The sequence below is a fragment of the Dysidea avara genome, chromosome 2, assembly GCF_963678975.1.
Source record: "Dysidea avara chromosome 2, odDysAvar1.4, whole genome shotgun sequence".
NCBI lineage: Eukaryota > Metazoa > Porifera > Demospongiae > Dictyoceratida > Dysideidae > Dysidea > Dysidea avara.
The window spans coordinates 33,843,590-33,864,161 of NC_089273.1; the positions used below are offsets into that span (position 1 = coordinate 33,843,590).

The window sequence follows — 20,572 nt, forward strand, 5'->3', positions numbered from 1 at the left end:
TACATACATTAACATTTGGTATATAGTTGAACTATCCTATAATTTTAAAACTTACATGTGTATTTAATAATAAACTTACTTATATAGCTAAGTACTTATTTTAAGAGAGAGCGAGAAGAAAAAAAATTAATTACTGCTGAAGTTTGGTGGACGAGGAGACTTGGAGCAGGTACTACAAGGGCAAACAAAGTGCATACTGTGATGATTGTCAGAGTTAAAATTGTTTGTAAAATGCTGCCAAAAGATCTTGAGTAACTGTGATTTAATGGTGGAAAAAGGTTGATTTAAGTCAAGTACTGGTAGACTGTTGTAGGTTCTTGGTAATCTGTTAAAGTAGAAGTTACTTTGTTTGTTGGATGATGTAAAATTGTGTTGAAGCTTGTTACTGGTGGAGGATCTGGTAGGATTGCGGCAAAAGTTGACATAGTTACTGATATTGAAATGATTAGATGGATGCTGGAATCGAACCCGAGTCCTCCAGTGCGTGAGGCAAGGATCGTAACCACTGTGCTACGTGGCTCCCAGCTACCCACTTCTCTTAGTTTCTACCTTATATACGACATTCAAGAAGAAACCTATATAAGAAGAATACCCAGTGAAGAAGAAACCAAAGCTGAACCCGACCCTAGCCCTAACGCTAACGTGACGTTTGCCTGTTAAGCACAATGATGACTTTCACTTTCTGTATGAAGGTAAGTTTTTGGGTGAGTTCGAGGCGAGCTAGGGTTGGAGCGAGCGAAGCGAGCGTCCCGGCAAAGCCGGGCCAACCCTAGCTCTCCTCGAACTCACCCAAAAACTTACCTTCATACAACTAGTGTGTTTGATGCTCGAGTTATGGGTGACACTGTCGGACGAATAGTACCGGACGAACAGGACCACGAGATCCGAACCGGACGAATAGCCTGGTGAAATCGGCGTCCGGAACGGACAAATAGCCACTACGTTTTTTATTAGCTAATCTAGGTTTCGTAATAGTTACACACTGTTGGTTTTTTCGTTGTATCTTCCTGCTTTTTAGCTCGATTTCACAAAAGGTTTGAGGTTCAATAGTTAACCTATTCACCCACCGATTTTCAGCTTCTTCCCATACGCGGTTTAACCGGTAGGCGTGACAACATATTGGTGTTATTCTTCGTGAATAATCGCTCATAACTCTTTGCCTGTTTATGGTATTCCAGCTAAAGTTGGTACCGAGATGCGCCTATATACCCCCCTTCAGTGTGCCAACTCTCAAGGCAATCGGATGAGGCGTTCGCGTTTTATAGCAGTTTTTGTATGTGTGCGAAAGAGGAAGAAAAATAATAAGAAAAAAAACCCAAGAAACTAAGCCAATTTTTGAAGTCACATATCTCGGGAACGTATGAAGCAATTTCGCTCAAATTTGGAATGTGGAGTACTGAAGTTGGAGGGAGTGTCCACAGCAAAAATCGTCTTGTTTCATCAAGGCAGCACAGAGCTACGGAGGTGCGAAAATTGCCTTTTCTTTCTTCCTGTCAATATACCCCACAGGTGTTGCTGCCGGCTTTTAGGCGCACGACCACTACCGTGTGTCTTGATCTAATCCAAAACAGCCAAGCTGTAAAAAAAGTGTGCGGCCCTCAAAAAGGCTATGGTGAAAAAAGATGTGAAATCCAAGGTGGCGGCCAAGAAATGGCTGTGATGGTAGGTTAATGGTAAAAATTTTAATACAGATTATCTGCAACTGCTACAAAAACGCCACTTCCTGACCAAGCTTCTAATTGACTACCTGCAACATGTAATAAGACTTCTAATCATTTAAAAATTCTACTTATAAATTTTCAATCAATCCGGAATAAAAAACCTGATCTGATAGCTTTGATTGATAAGAGAAACCAGACATTCTTGCTGGAACAGAAACGTGGTGAACCCCAGATGTCATGAATAATGAAATAATCCCACCTGAACTTGGTTATAGTATCTATCGCAAAGACAGGCCTGATGGGTATGGAGGAGTGCTCCTGGCAGTTTCTAATAAGCTCTCATCTGTTGATCTACCTTCTCTCAGCATGGACTGCGAGATCATATGGGCAAAACTAATAAATTCTGCCTCCCTATTGTACATAGCAGCATACTATAGACCACATATCAATGACGAATACTCTCTCACCCAACTAGACTTATGATTACACCAATTAAATGAAACTATGAACAACCCCACTATCCTATTAACTGGTGATTTCAACCTACCAGGTATCGACTGGTCAGAAAGCCTTGTAAAACATAGCTCATCGTTCAGAGAAATACATGAATATTCATTAGAAATCCTGCAAGATCATGGACTTCAACAGCTTGTCATGATCACTTTTCCTACATGCGATTTCAACACACTAGATTTAGTATCTTCAAATAAACCTTCCACCATACTCAACATTCAAAGCATAGCTGGAATTAGTGACCATGATATCGTTTGCTTTGAAGTAAATGCTAAAGTAGTACCAAACAAATCCCACATCCATCTACATGTACAACAGGGCAAACTGGAATGCACTCAAAGAGGAACTTTACACCCTTCTCACATCCGACCACGTTGGCCCTTTTGAAGAGACAAATGTAGAAGAGTTGTGGTCAAATTTAAGCACTCCATTGCCCAGGTTGTAGACAAATATATCCCGCATAAACATACAAAAGCATGACGGGGATTGCCATGGATGAATCAAAACATCAAAAGACTGATGAGAAAACGGGATAGGCTGTATAAACTATGTAAAAATTCGTTTTCAGAAGCCAACTATGCTGAATGTAAATCTTTGAAACATCTTGTCCAGAAGGAACTAAGATCTGCATACTGGTCTTATACAAATAACCTTATTTCTCCAGAAGGGCATCCTCACTCAAACCAGAAAAGGTTTTGGTCTTACATCAAAGCTCTAAGGAAGGAAAATACCAATATACCTGTGCTGAAATGCGATGGCACTAGTTATGAAACTAGTTTGGATAAGGCTAAAGTACTAAACCAACAGTTCCAGTCTGTGTTCACTAAGGAACCAAGCTCCTCACTACCAGACAAGGATCCCAGCCCCCATCCAACAATGTCTGATGTGAACACATCTGTAGAAGGCGTTTACAATCTCTTGCTTAACATCAACCTCAATAAAGCTTGTGGACCTGATCAAATACATGGAAGAGTACTTAAAGAAACAGCTGGTGTTATATCCCCCTTCTTAAGAACATTGTTTCAGTGCTCCTTAGACTCTGGAGTCATTCCTGATGAGTGGCGATCTGCAAATATTACACCAATCTTTAAGCAGGGTAACTGACAACAACCTTCCAATTATCGACCAATTTCACCAACTTCCATTGTCTCTAAACTATTTGAACAAATTGTAAACTCAAACATCATGAAACATTTAGAAACCAACAACATCATAAGTGATCATCAGTACGGCTTTCGTCATTCTCGTTCTTGTGAAACATTACTTATCACACTATTACATGATCTATCCTGTTGCTATGATACTGGAATACAGACAGATATTATCTTCACTGACTTTGCAAAGGCTTTCGACACAGTACCACACCAACGTCTGCTGTACAAATTAGACTGGTATGGCATTAGAGGAAATTTGAAAAATTGGATCTCCTCATTTTTGAATCATCGAACGCAGTGTGTTGTGCTAGATGGTATTTCATCTCCCAGATTCCCAGTACTGTCTGGTGTCCCTCAAGGCACAGTCCTTGGCCCTACTCTTTTCTCCATCTATATCAATGATCTACCAGAATCCATTTTACATAGTTCTATTAAACTTTTTGCTGATGACTGTATAACATATAGGGCTATCCGTACCCCTGAAGATGCTGAGAGGTTACAAGAAGATTTATGTGCGTTACAAGAATGGCAGCAGAGATGGCTGATGAGACTAAATGTATCAAAGTGCTTTACCATGACTGTTTTACATCCTAGAAGAAATAAAATCATTACTCCCTACAGACTACACAATCATCTCCTCTCACCTGTTGAACATTACAAATATTTAGGCATCATTATTCAGAGTGATTTGAAGTGGCACCTACATATCCAATCTATCACCTCCAAAGCAAATCAGATGCTTGGTCTGCTAAAGCATAACTTGAGGACATCATCTATTCACCTTAGAGAGAGAGCCTACCTTAGCCTAGTACGCCCTAAACTTGAATATGCAACTACAGTCTGGAACCCTCATTTAACAACTGACAAGATCGCTTTAGAAAAAGTTCAGAAGCGTGCTGCACGATATGTCAAAGGTATATACTCCTATCATGCTAGTGTAACACAGATGGTTAACGAACTTAAGTGGGAATCACTAGAGTCTCGAAGAGAACAGCTCTCCTTAACTATGCTATACAACATTCTTAAACAAAATGTCTATTTACCACCTGAATACATACCTGAGTTTCATCTACAGACATCACAGTACCGGCTACAGACCAGATCATGCCATATGTTCAGACTCATCGAACCATTTTGTAACACTGACACCTACAAATACTCCTTTATACCATCAACATCAAGGCAATGGAACGTACTACCTCGCTACATCTTTGAAGCGGAAAACACTGACATATTCAAATCTCTGCTACGTAACTATTATTTTGCAATCAATAGCTAACATTATTTATTATTATCTGTGTATCAGGGGCGTAGCCAGGGGGGGGTTCAAAGGGTTCGGACGAACCCCCTTTTCAGAGTTAAGTTTTTTAAATCGTGATACTGGTTAACTAGAACTGAATTAACTTACACAAATCCACTGAAATGGGTAGCTACAGGTCTTCAGGCAGAGGAATTCAAGTACCTCTACTCGCTATTGCGAATGAATTTATAAGAATACACATGTTTACACGTGTACACGTGTAGGGCAGAACCCCCCTTTTGGAAATCCTGCCTACGCCCCTGTGTATATTCTTCTGTTTGTGAAGTTTTCACAGCAAAATTAAATAATAAAAATAATAATAATAATAATAACAACAATTCAGGTGAATTTTGTGCCAAGGCCAAGCGGCACCAAAATTCACCTGAATTGTTGTTATTAAAACTTTTACCATTAACCTACCATCACAGCCATTTCTTGGCCGCCACCTTGGATTTCACATCTTTTTTCACCATAGCCTTTTTGAAGGCCGCACTTTTTTTACAGCTTGGCTGTTTTGGATTAGATATCATTTCTTTTTGTATTTGTATACCCCAAAGGCGGCCTATGGCCGGCTTTGGTCTTTTTAACCTATCATTTTTTCTTTACCACAGGAAGAAGAAAAGATGAAGTAGATGTACTTTTAATATTTTATCAGTAAATGTACAAATTCTATATATAATACATATATTGATTACAGAAATCTCCATGGTGGTTTCTTTGTATTCTTTGTAACTGAACACTCTACAAGGTGACTTCTTCTATATGCTCTCTCTACAGGGTGAATTGTTTGTAGCTGAACGATCTACAAGGTAACTTCTTCTAACCGATCTTTCTACAGGGCAATTTGTTTGTGGCTGAATTTTCTACAGGGTGATTTCTTTGCAGCTGAACTCTGTACATGGTGGTTTCTTTGTAGCTGAACTCTCTACAAGGTACTTTCTTCTAGCTGATCTCTCTACAGGGAGATTTGTTTGTAACTGAACTATCTACAAGGTAACTTCTTCTAGCTGATCTCTCTACAGGGTGATTTGTTTGTAGCTGAATTCTGTACAGGTGCAGCTGAGCTCTTTACAGAATGATTTCTTTGTAGCTGAACTCTCTACAAGGTAACTTCTTCTAACTGATCTTTCTACAGGGTGATTTGTTTGTAGCTGAATTATCTACAAGGTAGCTGATCTCTCTACAGGGTGATATGTTTGTAGCTGAATTCTGCACAGGTGATTTGTTTGCAGCTGAACTCTTTACAGAATGGTTTCTTTGTAGCTGAATTCTCTACAAGGTAACTTTTCTAGCTGATGTCTCTACAAGGTCACTAGTTTGTAGCTGAACTCTCTACATGGTGGTTTCTTTGTAACTGAACTCTACTTCTTCTAGCTGATCTATCTACAGGGTGATTAGTTTGTAGCTGAACTATCTACAAGATAACTTCTTCTAGCTGATCTCTCTACAGGGTGATTTGTTTGTGGCTGAATTCTGTATAGGTGATTTGTTTGCAGCTGAGCTCTTTACAGAATGGTTTCTTTGTAGCTGAACTGTCTACAAGGTTACTTCTTCTAACTGATGTCTCTACAGGGTCACTAGTTTGTAGCTGAATTCTCTGCATGGTGGTTTCTTTGTAACTGAACTCTCTACAAGTTAACTTATTCTAGCTGATCTTTCTACAGAGTGATTTGTTTGTAGTTGAATTCTGTACAGGTGATTTGTTTGCAGCTGAGCTCTTAAAAGAATGGTTTCTTTATAGCTGAACTCTCTACAAGGTAACTTCTTCTAGCTGATGTCTCTACAAGGTCACTAGTTTGTAGCTGAGCTCTCTACATGGTGGTTTCTTTGCAACTGAACTCTACAAGGTGACTTCTTCTAACTAATCTTTCTACAGGGTGATTTGTTTGAAGCTGAACTCTCTACAAGGAAACTTCTTCTAGGTGATCCCTCTACAGGGAGATTTGTTTGTAGCTAAACTCTCTACAGGTGATTTGTTTGCAGCTGAACTCTCTACGTGGTGGTTTCTTTGTAGCTGAATTCTACAAGTTGATTTCTTCTAGCTAAACTATCTCTTTCCATAGTTGCATGAACTCCCTACAAGGTAACTTCTTCTAGCTGATCTCTCTACAGGGTGATTTGTGTGTAGCTGATCTCTAAACAGGTTTCTTGTTTCTAGCTGATCTCTTGCATTCTCTTAAGGGTGACTGCTCTATTAGGATGACTGCTCTATTAGAGTATCTCGATCTCGCACTTGCTGCACCAAGTTGGATTTCGTGTTATAACTCCGTGGTTTTAAGTCTGATTCTTCTACACCATTGATGAGACTTTCTAAGATGATTACTCCTTCTATACAACGATTTTCAAAGCATTACCCCAACAGGTTTATCTGGTAAGCGTGGCAAGTAGTCGTTTTTTATTAACTAATCTCGATTGCGTATTTGTTACACACTGTTGGTTTGTTCGTTGTATCTTCCTGGTTTTTAACTCGATTTCTTTCAAACCACAAAAGGTTTGAGGTTCAATAGTTAACCTATTCACCCACCGATTTTCAGCTTCTTCCCATACGCGGTTTACCCTGTAGGCGTGACAACATATTGGTGCTATTTTTCGTGAATAATCGCTCATAACTCTTTGCCTGTTTATGGTATTCCAGCCAAAGTTGGTACAGAGATGCGCCTTTATATCCCCGTTCTGTGTGCCACATTTCCAGGCAATCGGATATTGCGTTCGCGTTTTATAGCAGTTTTTGTAAGTGTGCGACAATAGGACGAAAATAAGAAAAAAAAATACGAAGAAACTAAGTCAATTTTTTTTTTAGTAACTGGTTTTATATAAAGGGAAAAACCACAAAATACAGCTACAATACAAACTACTCTACAACTAAACTACAAACACAATTAATTACAACAGCGGTTTAGGGAAAGGAAAATCAGAGTCCTCACACTGCAAAGCCCAGTACCGTAAAATCATACGGGCATTGTTCATCCATAAAGAAACTGAAAGTTGTTGTAACAAATGTTTACAAGCCTGTTTGGTTGATGCACCACTTCTGGCTGTGGTACGTTCAGCGATGGTACGAAGGGTTTGAAGCGCAAATGGTGACCAAACACCAAAAGTTTCTACAACAAGTGGGACAAAGTCACACCCCGCCTCTTCTACAGCATCTTGGTGTCTCTGGTCCTTGGCTAACTCACCAGCTGCAGCAGCTACCCCAGCACAAGAAGAAGGAAAAGAAATGTGAGAAGGCTAGGTAGTGCTACGAACAGACACATCAAAATAAGCTGGATGACCATGCTGAAAATCAGGGTGGTACACATCATCTGGGTGAGAATTATCTTCATAAGAAACATGTTGTTCCTTCAAAACTCCTGAGTGACTCTTGGACAAAGCATGACAAACAATGTCAACTAGAGCATCATGATGACGAATTCTCATAGGATCATGGGAACGTTCCAGAAGATGTTCACCAAATTGGTAAATGGAAGCAAGACACACACATAATGGGGAAAGTGGAAATAGTGGAATTCCGAGCCATAAACGAATACCAACAACAAACTCAGGACCAGGAATAGCCAGAGCAAGGGAGACTTGAGGAATAGCTTTGAGCCATCCACTGCTAGTACCAGATGAGTGAAAGAGAGCAGTAAGTCGAGCACGGTTTCGGATGTTGGAAGAAGCAAATAGTTGGTCATACTGAGTTTGATCTAACAGAGCTTGTAAGTCCTGCTGGGTAGCAGAGGGAATAAAGATATCAGATGTAAACCTTTCAAAGGTAGTAACAACATGTTCTTCATTTGGAAACACTAGATCATGAAAGTCCTGGGATAGAAGATGAGAAGCCAAGAGACGAACACTATTACATGAACCCAAAAAGGCCGCAGCAGCAGAAGAAAAGGATGAGCGCAAGCCCAGACCCCCCAAGCGAAATGGTAAAATGGCTTGGCACCAAGAATCATTAGGAAGACTACATTGTATTATGCGACTTAAGCAAGTTTTAAGATTAGAATCAAACTGTTCTAAAAAGCAGCACAATATACAGAATGACACTGTGCGCAAAAGATGAATGATCTTGCAGCTTCCAAGGCAGCTGCGTAGTAAATGAAGCTCGACTTGAGGGTCTTCTAAAATTGCATTGCTATCTTGAGCAGCTATAACCTTGGCTAAACGAGAGGACAAGAACTGATCGAAAAAGTTGTCAGTTCCCCAAATAGGAGATCCCAAAAGCTCCAAACCTTCACCAGCTCGGTTGATACTGGTGGGAAATTCAGGGAAAGAGTCTCCAGAAGACCAGAATAGTTCGCACTTGGACGGATTTAAATGAAGACTAAATTGGGGACCATGAGTTGAGAAAGAATCTAAAAGCTTCAGTAAGGAAGATTTCGAACCAATAAATGTCCCATCATCTAAACACCACAGATGTAATTTGACTAAATCATGAAGCTTGACAAAATCAATAAACTGCAATAAAACTAAAGAAAAAAGCAAAGGGCCCAAAGGATCACCTTGTTGTACACCAGATGAGGCCATGATACATCTAGAACCAAAACGAAGCTCAGCAGGTTGTGAGTAGCACCACTTAACCCAAGCAGAAATCTCTGGAAAATCTTCAACAACTCATTCGAAAAAAGCAGTACGACTACATTCATTGAAAGCGTTCTTCATGTCTATTTTTAACAGAGCTAAGGAAGAGTCAGAAGCATGTTGGTAAATGTAATGACGAGTAACATGGATAGCAGTCTCCAACCCCCCAGGAATTCCAACCCCCACTTGACCGTAGGGGATAAAACACCAGGGAGAGAAGGACGAACAACAAGACAGCATAATCAACTTGCTAGGTGCCTAATTACTTCACCCACAGCAATTGGGTGGACCCCTCCACCTTTCTTTAGCAAAGCAGTCAAAGGAGCCCCACACAACCAAGGAGAAAGCTTTTGCAGAAAGCAAATGGTTCATCAGACAGGTTAGAGAAAGAAGCAATCATGAGGCTGGAGCGTGGCCAGCAATACATCCAACATGTTGAGCACGGAGTTTGGAAGCTCCAGGGCTGGTGCCCTTTGGAAATGCTCGTAAGCAAGACAAAACCATTGAGTCATCAACTTTTAATGCAGGCTTGGAAGGTGGGGTCTATTCTACGGAACGGAACGAACGCTTTCTCAAATGGAAGCCTGCAGTTTACCGTTGCTGAAAGTGCTCTTACATGTTATCGACGGACCTTCAGAGGGTGATTAAACATGCTCTCCAGAAAGATAGAAACAATTAAAGGACTGATTGTGGGTTCTTGTTGGTTGTCATTAGTAACAAAGTACTTATTGTGGGATTAACTGTCTCAGTGATGAATTTATCACAAAGGGTATTTAATTCATTGCTTGTTTCATCAAGGCTAATAGTATGTGAGTTGTTTATGCTTACTTATACACTCTGGGGCATGGGCCGGTGTTTCAATTATGCATCTGTACACTGGAGGTACACTACATAGAAAGCAAGGAGACAAGAAAGAGTCAGTGGGATTAACTCAAAAAGTTAATGAATTTCATGCAGTGTGTGGAGAAATGATACTTACAGACTGGGCCGTGTGCCATAAGGAGGCTATATTCTGTGAGCATCAATAAAGTGGCATGCCTGAATCCATTAACTACTGCAGTGGACTAAAGTCAGTAGTGAGTTGAAAAGTTTCTGTTTTCAACTGCTAGCCTTTAATCAGTACTTGAGACCAACCAGATCAAGACTCGTATGTATACTATGTTGATAGCCACCACAGGGATTTCTGTAGTGTAACATTTCACATATTTCTCTGCACATGTACAAAGAAGCTAACATGCATACAGAGCAGGACAAATACATGAATTTATGAACCCATTGGACCAGCTGGACTGGGAATCACTCGAAAATATGTACACAAATTAAAAAATTATGTAGCTACAGTATGTTGCACACAACATGATGAAATTGATTTAATATTTGATTTGTTACACTCCCATTCAAGAGAAGATAGAGTGGATTATTATGACACAGTCTGTATGGTTTTGGATAGTTAATGAATAATCTTTGACAGTGCTGTCTAAAAGGTCCTTGGTTTTAGCTATAATATGTCAGAAACACCAACTTCAAGTGTATTTGTAATTAGTGCATACTTTATGATAGCACATATAATTATATTTAGTACATAGCTACTTGTATGTGAGGCCAGAATTTTTGCAATTAAAGATGTAGTAAGATTTCATTTTACTTAGAGAAAAATTCAGCTCGTCAGTAAAACTGGATTTATTTGTTTACTGTGCAGAAGTCACACAAGATTATAACTCACATGTACTTAAGTTATTACAAAACTGAATGAAGGAGGGAGAATTAATTACATAAGGGGGAGTGGGTTCCAAAGCTTAATTACTGAAGAAAAAAATTTATATGAATCAATGTTCTGTTTGTCATTAGTTGAAAATTTCCATTCCTTTAACCGAGGGTCACAATGGATAAAGAAATCTTTAGTGATATCAATGTGGTCATTAATAATCTTGTACATCATTGTGAGTTTAGCTTTGACTCTTCCCTGTTGTAGTGTAGGTAGATCAGCATATTAGAACACTGGAGTATCTTGAAAAAGTCATTTAGACAGAGTCTGGTAGGTCTCTTCTGGATGGCTTCAGCTTTGTTTTTGTGGGGATCCCAAATAGGTGATGCATATTCCACAATAGGTCTAACCATGCTTCTGTAACAATTGCACTTACACAACTTGGGAACGCAGTGATGTAAAATTCTGTGTATATAGAAGGTGTTGATTTGGTTGCTCTTCTGAATATGATATTCAAAGTCAGCTTGCTATCAAAACCCCTAGATAGGTAGCAGACAAAACTTCCTTGATTAGTGTGTTCTCAAAGTAGAAAGTATGTACGATGGGACTTCTCATTTGTCACTCTTAAAAACTCACATTTTTGAGGATTGACTGACATCATCCAAGTGTGAGACCATTGGACTAGCAAGTCCAGATCTTGTTGTAAGGCAACACAGTCATCTGTATTGTGTATAAAAGAGTACAAACAGAAACATCACCATTATAGTCCATTGCAACTAAAATTTGATGAATCCAATCTCATAAATCTTCACATGTGGTCTGAAACTCTGAAAGTGATACTTCACTCACTCAGCCACATAGCTATTATGCTAAAGTTAGACTGAATTAAGTTGTGATCAACTAACCTTTTCCTGTCACCAGTGCCTTTCTGGTTTCTGGAAGATGTAGCCAGTTTATTGTGACTGCGCTCTGAAACTGATGAAATTGATTAGGCCACTCCAATTGATAATTATGTTTCTGGTCCTTTGAAAATTAGTTTTAGGTGCGGGCGGGCGGAATTCAGCAACAATGAAGTGACTGCTCAATTAGAGTATTTTTTGTGATTTACTGACTGTTCTATTAGAATATATCGATCCGTACTATGCACTTTGCCTATTTCTTGCAGGTTTTCACTGATAAAATACAAATTATAACACTTAGATAGTTAGATTTAGCATACTTGTTGCAGCCCAATATTTGTTTCTGAAAATTAGGTTTTTTAAAAGCTCATGCGGGCATTTTACCCATGTATTTCTGAAATTTCACATTCTCCAAAAAAGGATGCGGGCGGTGGACCAGAAACATAATTACCAAGTGGAGTAGCCTTAGCCTTCTGAATAGCTTGTCAATACCAGCAGAAACAATTAACTGACTTCCAATCCGGCATCCGAGCCACTGCAACAAACTCGCCTCAGTCATCAATAAATGAATTAAAGAGCGCTGCTTGGTATATCAAGGAGGAGAACAGTCACTGAGACAGCTAATACCACAATTACAAATTCGGTGCTAATAACGACTAACACGAACCCACAATCAATCCTTTAATCATCTCTATATCTTTCTTGGAGGTATGTTTGATCACCAACTACAAGTCCGTTGATAACTTGTAAGGCCAGTTTCAGCAATGGTAAGCTGCAGGCTTCAATTTGGGAAAGCGTTCCGTTCCGTAGTTTAGTCCATCATTCTGTTCCGTTCCGTTCCATAGAATAGACCCCACCGGTTTAGAAGGCAACACACTTACATCTGGACATGGCGAAGAAGGGTGACGATGGAGCAAATCCTCGTATGCAGAATAATCATCATGACCAGCAACACCCTGAGATGAAAGGGCCTGAAGAGCATTACTATATCTTCCCTCCCTAGCCCAAAACAAAGCACGAGCCTTACAATACAAACCATGAGAAACCCCTCCATGAGGCTTAGAAACTTTGAGATCGTCTAGCAAAGAATTCCAAAGGCTATGAATGCCCCCAGACTGATTCCAAATATGTAAACGGTCAAGTAAAACAGAAGACATGACAAAGCGACGACGTTGACTATATTAGTAGCTGAAATGCGTAGAACAGCTTTTGCAAACATAGTCAAACGAACAAAAGCCCAAACAGATGAGCAAGCTTTACGTAGTTCAACACTTAAGACCCTGGCTAAAAGAAGGTGGACACTACGAGGAACATGGACAATAGTATTAACAGGACAAACCATAACATGGTCCATCATAAAGGTAAGTACCGCAGATTCCATAGCCGCAGGACCTTGAAAAGAGACACATCCAACAGAGTTTAAACCAATTTGTAATGGATCAGATAAAGTGGAGGAAGGTTCATCAATGACAGGGGGAGTGGAGGCACATGGGATGGACAACTGAGATAAGGGAATGCTTGACACAGTATTAGCATTTACAAGTGGTGCACCACAATGTTTTCCTGTACTCAGAAGACCCCTACATCCAGAATTACGAAAACGTAAGTGAGAATCCCAACTGCAGGAAGGTTGTGAGCAAATCAAACGATTACAAGAATCAATAAAGTCAGCAGGTGGAAAGGTAAACCTTGAAATATGAACAGAATTAATGTGCTGCCAGAGATATGAACAGGAGGAGAAATACTTATTACACAAAGGACAGTTATTTAGATCTGAATCAGGTGACGGGGTGTGACTGGGGCTGGCTTCAAGGGAAGATAGCAAAAAATCTGGATCATCAGCTGCAACAGCTGTAGTAACTGGAGATGATAAAGTATTAACTGAAGATTTGCTGACTAAATTATCAACTGATGACTCACTAACTGAAGATGGTGAAGTATTAACTGAGGACTTGCTGACTGTAGATGGTGAAGTAATAACTGAGGACTTGCTGACTGTAGATGGTGAAGTATTAACTGAGGACCTGCTGACTGTAGATGGTGAAGTACTAACTGAGGACTTGCTGACTGTAGATGGTGAAGTATTAACTGAGGACTTGCTGACGGTAGATGGTGAAGTACTAACTGAGGACTTGCTGACTGTAGATGGTGAAGTATTAACTGAGGACTTGCTGACTGTGGATGGTGAAGTACTAACTGAGGACTTGCTGACGGTAGATGGTAAAGTAATAACTGAGGACTTGCTGACGGTAGATAGTGAAGTATTAACTGAGGACTTGCTGATGGTAGATGGTGAAGTAATAACTGAGGACTTGCTGACAGTAGACGGTGAAGTAATAACTGAGGACTTGCTGACGGTAGATGGTGAAGTAATAACTGAGGACTTGCTGACTGTAGATGGTGAAGTATTAACTGAGGACCTGCTGACTGTAGATGGTGAAGTACTAACTGAGGACTTGCTGACTGTAGATGGTGAAGTATTAACTGAGGACTTGCTGACGGTAGATGGTGAAGTACTAACTGAGGACTTGCTGACTGTAGATGGTGAAGTATTAACTGAGGACTTGCTGACTGTGGATGGTGAAGTATTAACTGAGGACTTGCTGACGGTAGATGGTAAAGTAATAACTGAGGACTTGCTGACGGTAGATAGTGAAGTATTAACTGAGGACTTGCTGATGGTAGATGGTGAAGTAATAACTGAGGACTTGCTGACGGTAGACGGTGAAGTAATAACTGAGGACTTGCTGATGGTAGATGGTGAAGTAATAACTGAGGACTTGCTGACAGTGTTGGGAGTAACGCGCTACTTATGTAACGCGTTACGTAATATTATTACTTTTGTGGTAACAAAGTAATATAACGAAATACGCTATAAAAACAGGTAATATAATCAAGATACTTTACTTGCAAATGTAACGCGTTACCTAAGTAATATAGTTACTGTAACGAATCTAATATTACGTAATATTATTACTAAAAGTAACGAAGTTACTAAACTCGTTAGTAACCCACTGAGTAACGCCTAGCCACAACGAAGTAATGAAGCCTACTAAGTGAGGCTTATTCACCAGCTACTTACTTATATCAAGACTTGCACATTGTCCAACAACGCAATCGTGTCACGTGATAAGGTGGTAGTTTCACACGTGACAGCTTAAGGCTATGGACACAAAGTAATATAATATGTAATATAATTATAGTTACTTTATTTTATGGGTAATATGTAACTGTAACTAAATAGTTCAGCTGCAAGTAATATGTAATATGTAACTAGTTACTTTTAGACTACAACAAGTTTGATACTGAAATTTGATTGGCTGAAAACGTGGTCTCTAAATCTCGTAGAGCCACGGTCATGTCCAATAGAGACCACGCTCTGAGGCGATACGAAACACGATAATTACGCGCCTGTAGCATTGGCAACGCATGGGCGTTTAAATGGCTAGTAACAGCCGTACTGAATTAGAGGGAGGTGCAATGGGCTTGTTTGTACTAATCAACACTACATTACTTGCTTACAAGCAGCTGTCGGGGCACAACAACAGCAACAATGAGTTGTAGTCCAGTCGCTGAGTCCAGTACTTCGATACATAGCACGCGCCTGTAACATTGGCAACGCATGGGCGTTTAAACGGGTAGCAACAGCCACGCTGAGGTCCCGCCATGCAGGGAGGTGTAGAGGGCTTGTTTCTAGTAATTAGCCATACATTTCCCATTTACAAGCAGCTGTCAACTCAAGGTACAATAGCGAGTTGTAGTCTAAATAAGTTAGACGTCAAGAACCACTGGGTTCTACGGGATTTAGAAAACCCGTAGAACCCTGGTTCTTGACGTCTAACTATAATTTAAAAAGTAACTTGCCCAACACTGCTTGCTGACGGTAGATGGTGAAGTACTAACTGAGGACTTGCTGACTGTAGATGGTGAAGTACTAACTGAGGACTTGCTGACTGTAGATGGTGAAGTAATAACTGAGGACTTGCTGACGGTAGATGGTGAAGTAATAACTGAGGACTTGCTGACTGTAGATGGTGAAGTACTAACTGAGGACTTGCTGACTGTAGATGGTGAAGTACTAACTGAGGACTTGCTGACTGTAGATGGTGAAGTACTAACTGAGGACTTGCTGACTGTAGGTGGTGAAGTAATAACTGAGGACTTGCTGACGGTAGATGGTGAAGTAATAACTGAGGACTTGCTGACGGTAGATGGTGAAGTAATAACTGAGGACTTGCTGACGGTAGATGGTGAAGTACTAACTGAGGACTTGCTGACTGTAGATGGTGAAGTACTAACTGAGGACTTGCTGACTGTAGATGGTGAAGTAATAACTGAGGACTTGCTGACGGTAGATGGTGAAGTACTAACTGAGGACTTGCTGACTGTAGATGGTGAAGTAATAACTGAGGACTTGCTGACGGTAGATGGTGTAGTATTAACTGAAGACTTGCTGACGGTAGATGGTGAAGTACTAACTGAGGACTTTCTGACGGTAGATGGTGAAGTACTAACTGAGGACTTGCTGACTGTAGATGGTGAAATATTAACTGAAGACTTGCTGACGGTAGATGGTGTAGTATTAACTGAAGACTTGCTGACGGTAGATGGTGAAGTACTAACTGAGGACTTTCTGACGGTAGATGGTGAAGTATTAACTGAAGACTTGCTGACGGTAGATGGTGAAATACTAACTGAGGACTTGCTGACTGTAGATGGTGAAATATTAACTGAAGACTTGCTGACGGTAGATGGTGTAGTATTAACTGAAGACTTGCTGACGGTAGATGGTGAAGTACTAACTGAGGACTTTCTGATGGTAGATGGTGAAGTAATAACTGAGGACTTGCTGATGGTAGATGGTGAAGTACTAACTGAGGACTTGCTGACAGTGTTGGGAGTAACGCGCTACTTATGTAACGCGTTACGTAATATTATTACTTTTGTGGTAACGAAGTAATATAACGAAATACGCTATAAAAACAGGTAATATAACTCAAGATACTTTACTTGCAAATGTAACGCGTTACCTAAGTAATATAGTTACTGTAACGAATCTAATATTACGTAATATTATTACTAAAAGTAACGAAGTTACTAAACTCGTTAGTAACCCACTGAGTAACGCCTAGCCACAACGAAGTAATGAAGCCTACTAAGTGAGGCTTATTCACCAGCTACTTACTTATATCAAGACTTGCACATTGTCCAACAACGCAATCGTGTCACGTGATAAGGTGGTAGTTTCACACGTGACAGCTTAAGGCTATGGACACAAAGTAATATAATATGTAATATAATTATAGTTACTTTATTTTATGGGTAATATGTAACTGTAACTAAATAGTTCAGCTGCAAGTAATATGTAATATGTAACTAGTTACTTTTAGACTACAACAAGTTTGATACTGAAATTTGATTGGCTGAAAACGTGGTCTCTAAATCTCGTAGAGCCACGGCCATGTCCAATAGAGACCACGCTCTGAGGCGATACGAAACACGATAATTACGCGCCTGTAGCATTGGCAACGCATGGGCGTTTAAATGGCTAGTAACAGCCGTACTGAATTAGAGGGAGGTGCAATGGGCTTGTTTGTACTAATCAACACTACATTACTTGCTTACAAGCAGCTGTCGGGGCACAACAACAGCAACAATGAGTTGTAGTCCAGTCGCTGAGTCCAGTACTTCGATACATAGCACGCGCCTGTAACATTGGCAACGCATGGGCGTTTAAACGGGTAGCAACAGCCACGCTGAGGTCCTGCCATGCAGGGAGGTGTAGAGGGCTTGTTTCTAGTAATTAGCCATACATTTCCCATTTACAAGCAGCTGTCAACTCAAGGTACAATAGCGAGTTGTAGTCTAAATAAGTTAGACGTCAAGAACCACTGGGTTCTACGGGATTTAGAAAACCCGTAGAACCCTGGTTCTTGACGTCTAACTATAATTTAAAAAGTAACTTGCCCAACACTGCTTGCTGACGGTAGATGGTGAAGTACTAACTGAGGACTTGCTGACTGTAGATGGTGAAGTACTAACTGAGGACTTGCTGACTGTAGATGGTGAAGTAATAACTGAGGACTTGCTGACGGTAGATGGTGAAGTACTAACTGAGGACTTGCTGACGGTAGATGGTGAAGTACTAACTGAGGACTTGCTGACTGTAGATGGTGAAGTACTAACTGAGGACTTGCTGACTGTAGATGGTGAAGTAATAACTGAGGACTTGCTGACGGTAGGTGGTGAAGTACTAACTGAGGACTTGCTGACTGTAGATGGTGAAGTACTAACTGAGGACTTGCTGACTGTAGATGGTGAAGTACTAACTGAGGACTTGCTGACTGTAGATGGTGAAGTAATAACTGAGGACTTGCTGACGATAGATGGTGAAGTACTAACTGAGGACTTGCTGACTGTAGATGGTGAAGTACTAACTGAGGACTTGCTGACTGTAGATGGTGAAGTAATAACTGAGGACTTGCTGACGGTAGATGGTGAAGTACTAACTGAGGACTTGCTGACTGTAGATGGTGAAGTACTAACTGAGGACTTGCTGACTGTAGATGGTGAAGTAATAACTGAGGACTTGCTGACTGTAGATGGTGAAGTACTAACTGAGGACTTGCTGACTGTAGATGGTGAAGTAATAACTGAGGACTTGCTGACGGTAGATGGTGAAGTACTAACTGAGGACTTGCTGACGGTAGATGGTGAAGTACTAACTGAGGACTTGCTGACTGTAGATGGTGAAGTACTAACTGAGGACTTGCTGACTGTAGATGGTGAAGTAATAACTGAGGACTTGCTGACGGTAGGTGGTGAAGTACTAACTGAGGACTTGCTGACTGTAGATGGTGAAGTACTAACTGAGGACTTGCTGACTGTAGATGGTGAAGTACTAACTGAGGACTTGCTGACTGTAGATGGTGAAGTAATAACTGAGGACTTGCTGACGATAGATGGTGAAGTACTAACTGAGGACTTGCTGACTGTAGATGGTGAAGTACTAACTGAGGACTTGCTGACTGTAGATGGTGAAGTAATAACTGAGGACTTGCTGACGGTAGATGGTGAAGTACTAACTGAGGACTTGCTGACTGTAGATGGTGAAGTACTAACTGAGGACTTGCTGACTGTAGATGGTGAAGTAATAACTGAGGACTTGCTGACGGTAGATGGTGTAGTATTAACTGAAGACTTGCTGACGGTAGATGGTGAAGTACTAACTGAGGACTTTCTGACGGTAGATGGTGAAGTACTAACTGAGGACTTGCTGACTGTAGATGGTGAAATATTAACTGAAGACTTGCTGACGGTAGATGGTGTAGTATTAACTGAAGACTTGCTGACGGTAGATGGTGAAGTACTAACTGAGGACTTTCTGACGGTAGATGGTGAAGTATTAACTGAAGACTTGCTGACGGTAGATGGTGAAGTACTAACTGAGGACTTGCTGACTGTAGATGGTGAAATATTAACTGAAGACTTGCTGACGGTAGATGGTGTAGTATTAACTGAAGACTTGCTGACTGTAGATGGTGAAGTACTAACTGAGGACTTGCTGACTATAGATGGTGAAGTACTAACTGAGGACTTGCTGACGGTAGATGGTGAAGTAATAACTGAGGACTTGCTGATGGTAGATGGTGAAGTACTAACTGAGGACTTGCTGACTGTAGATGGTGAAGTACTAACTGAGGACTTTCTGACGGTAGATGGTGAAGTACTAACTGAGGACTTGCTGACGGTAGATGGTGAAGTAATAACTGAGGACTTGCTGACGGTAGATGGTGAAGTACTAACTGAGGACTTGCTGACTGTAGATGGTGAAGTACTAACTGAGGACTTGCTGACTGTAGATGGTGAAGTAATAACTGAGGACTTGCTGACGGTAGATGGTGAAGTAATAACTGAGGACTTGCTGACGGTAGATGGTGAAGTACTAACTGAGGACTTGCTGACTGTAGATGGTGAAGTAATAACTGAGGACTTGCTGACGGTAGATGGTGAAGTACTAACTGAGGACTTGCTGACTATAGATGGTGAAGTACTAACTGAGGACTTGCTGACTGTAGATGGTGAAGTAATAACTGAGGACTTGCTGACGGTAGATGGTGAAGTAATAACTGAGGACTTGCTGACGGTAGATGGTGAAGTACTAACTGAGGACTTGCTGACTGTAGATGGTGAAGTAATAACTGAGGACTTGCTGACGGTAGATGGTGAAGTACTAACTGAGGACTTGCTGACTGTAGATGGTGAAGTATTAACTGAGGACTTGCTGACTGTAGCTAGGTGGTGAAATAACAATTGAGGATTTGCTGACTAAAGATGGTGGAGCACTAACTAAGGACTTGTTGACTGGCACTGGTGAAGTGTTAATTGAAACATTGCTGACAGAAGCAGCTGACTCAGTACAAGCAACCACAGGAGCCAAAACCTTACCAGTATCCAAAGTATCCACTAAGCAAGACGATGTACTAAGACTAGCTAAAGCAACACTAGGCTGTATAACAGACAACGCGTAATTGGATGAAGCGGACAAATCTGTATCCCCGGATGTCTTGGTTGTTGAATAATCAAAAGGTGACGAAACAAACTTAAAACAGTTTCTTCCTTCCGAACTAGTATACGACTCCAAAAGTTCTCCTAATGGTATCCCACAATAGCGAATAGATTTCTTCCAATTCTTGGTACTCCCTCTTCCAGCGCGACGCTCGAATTCACAAGGCGTTAGCACCACAGAACCGAGAAGCACACAGCGGCTAGAGCCA

At 40.7% G+C, this 20,572-nt stretch overlaps 1 protein-coding gene across 1 annotated transcript; it reads left to right on the forward strand.

Moving 5' to 3' along the window:
* The first annotated feature begins 12,988 nt into the window (after positions 1 to 12,988).
* Positions 12,989 to 20,326, forward strand: LOC136248032 (uncharacterized). The gene is made up of 7 exons (XM_066039849.1): positions 12,989 to 13,156; positions 13,369 to 13,397; positions 13,609 to 13,799; positions 14,049 to 14,195; positions 16,151 to 16,621; positions 18,902 to 19,377; positions 20,090 to 20,326. Exons 1-7 carry the CDS (start codon positions 12,989 to 12,991, stop codon positions 20,324 to 20,326), a joined length of 1,719 nt encoding a protein of 572 aa, XP_065895921.1.
* Positions 20,327 to 20,572: the final 246 nt, after the last annotated feature.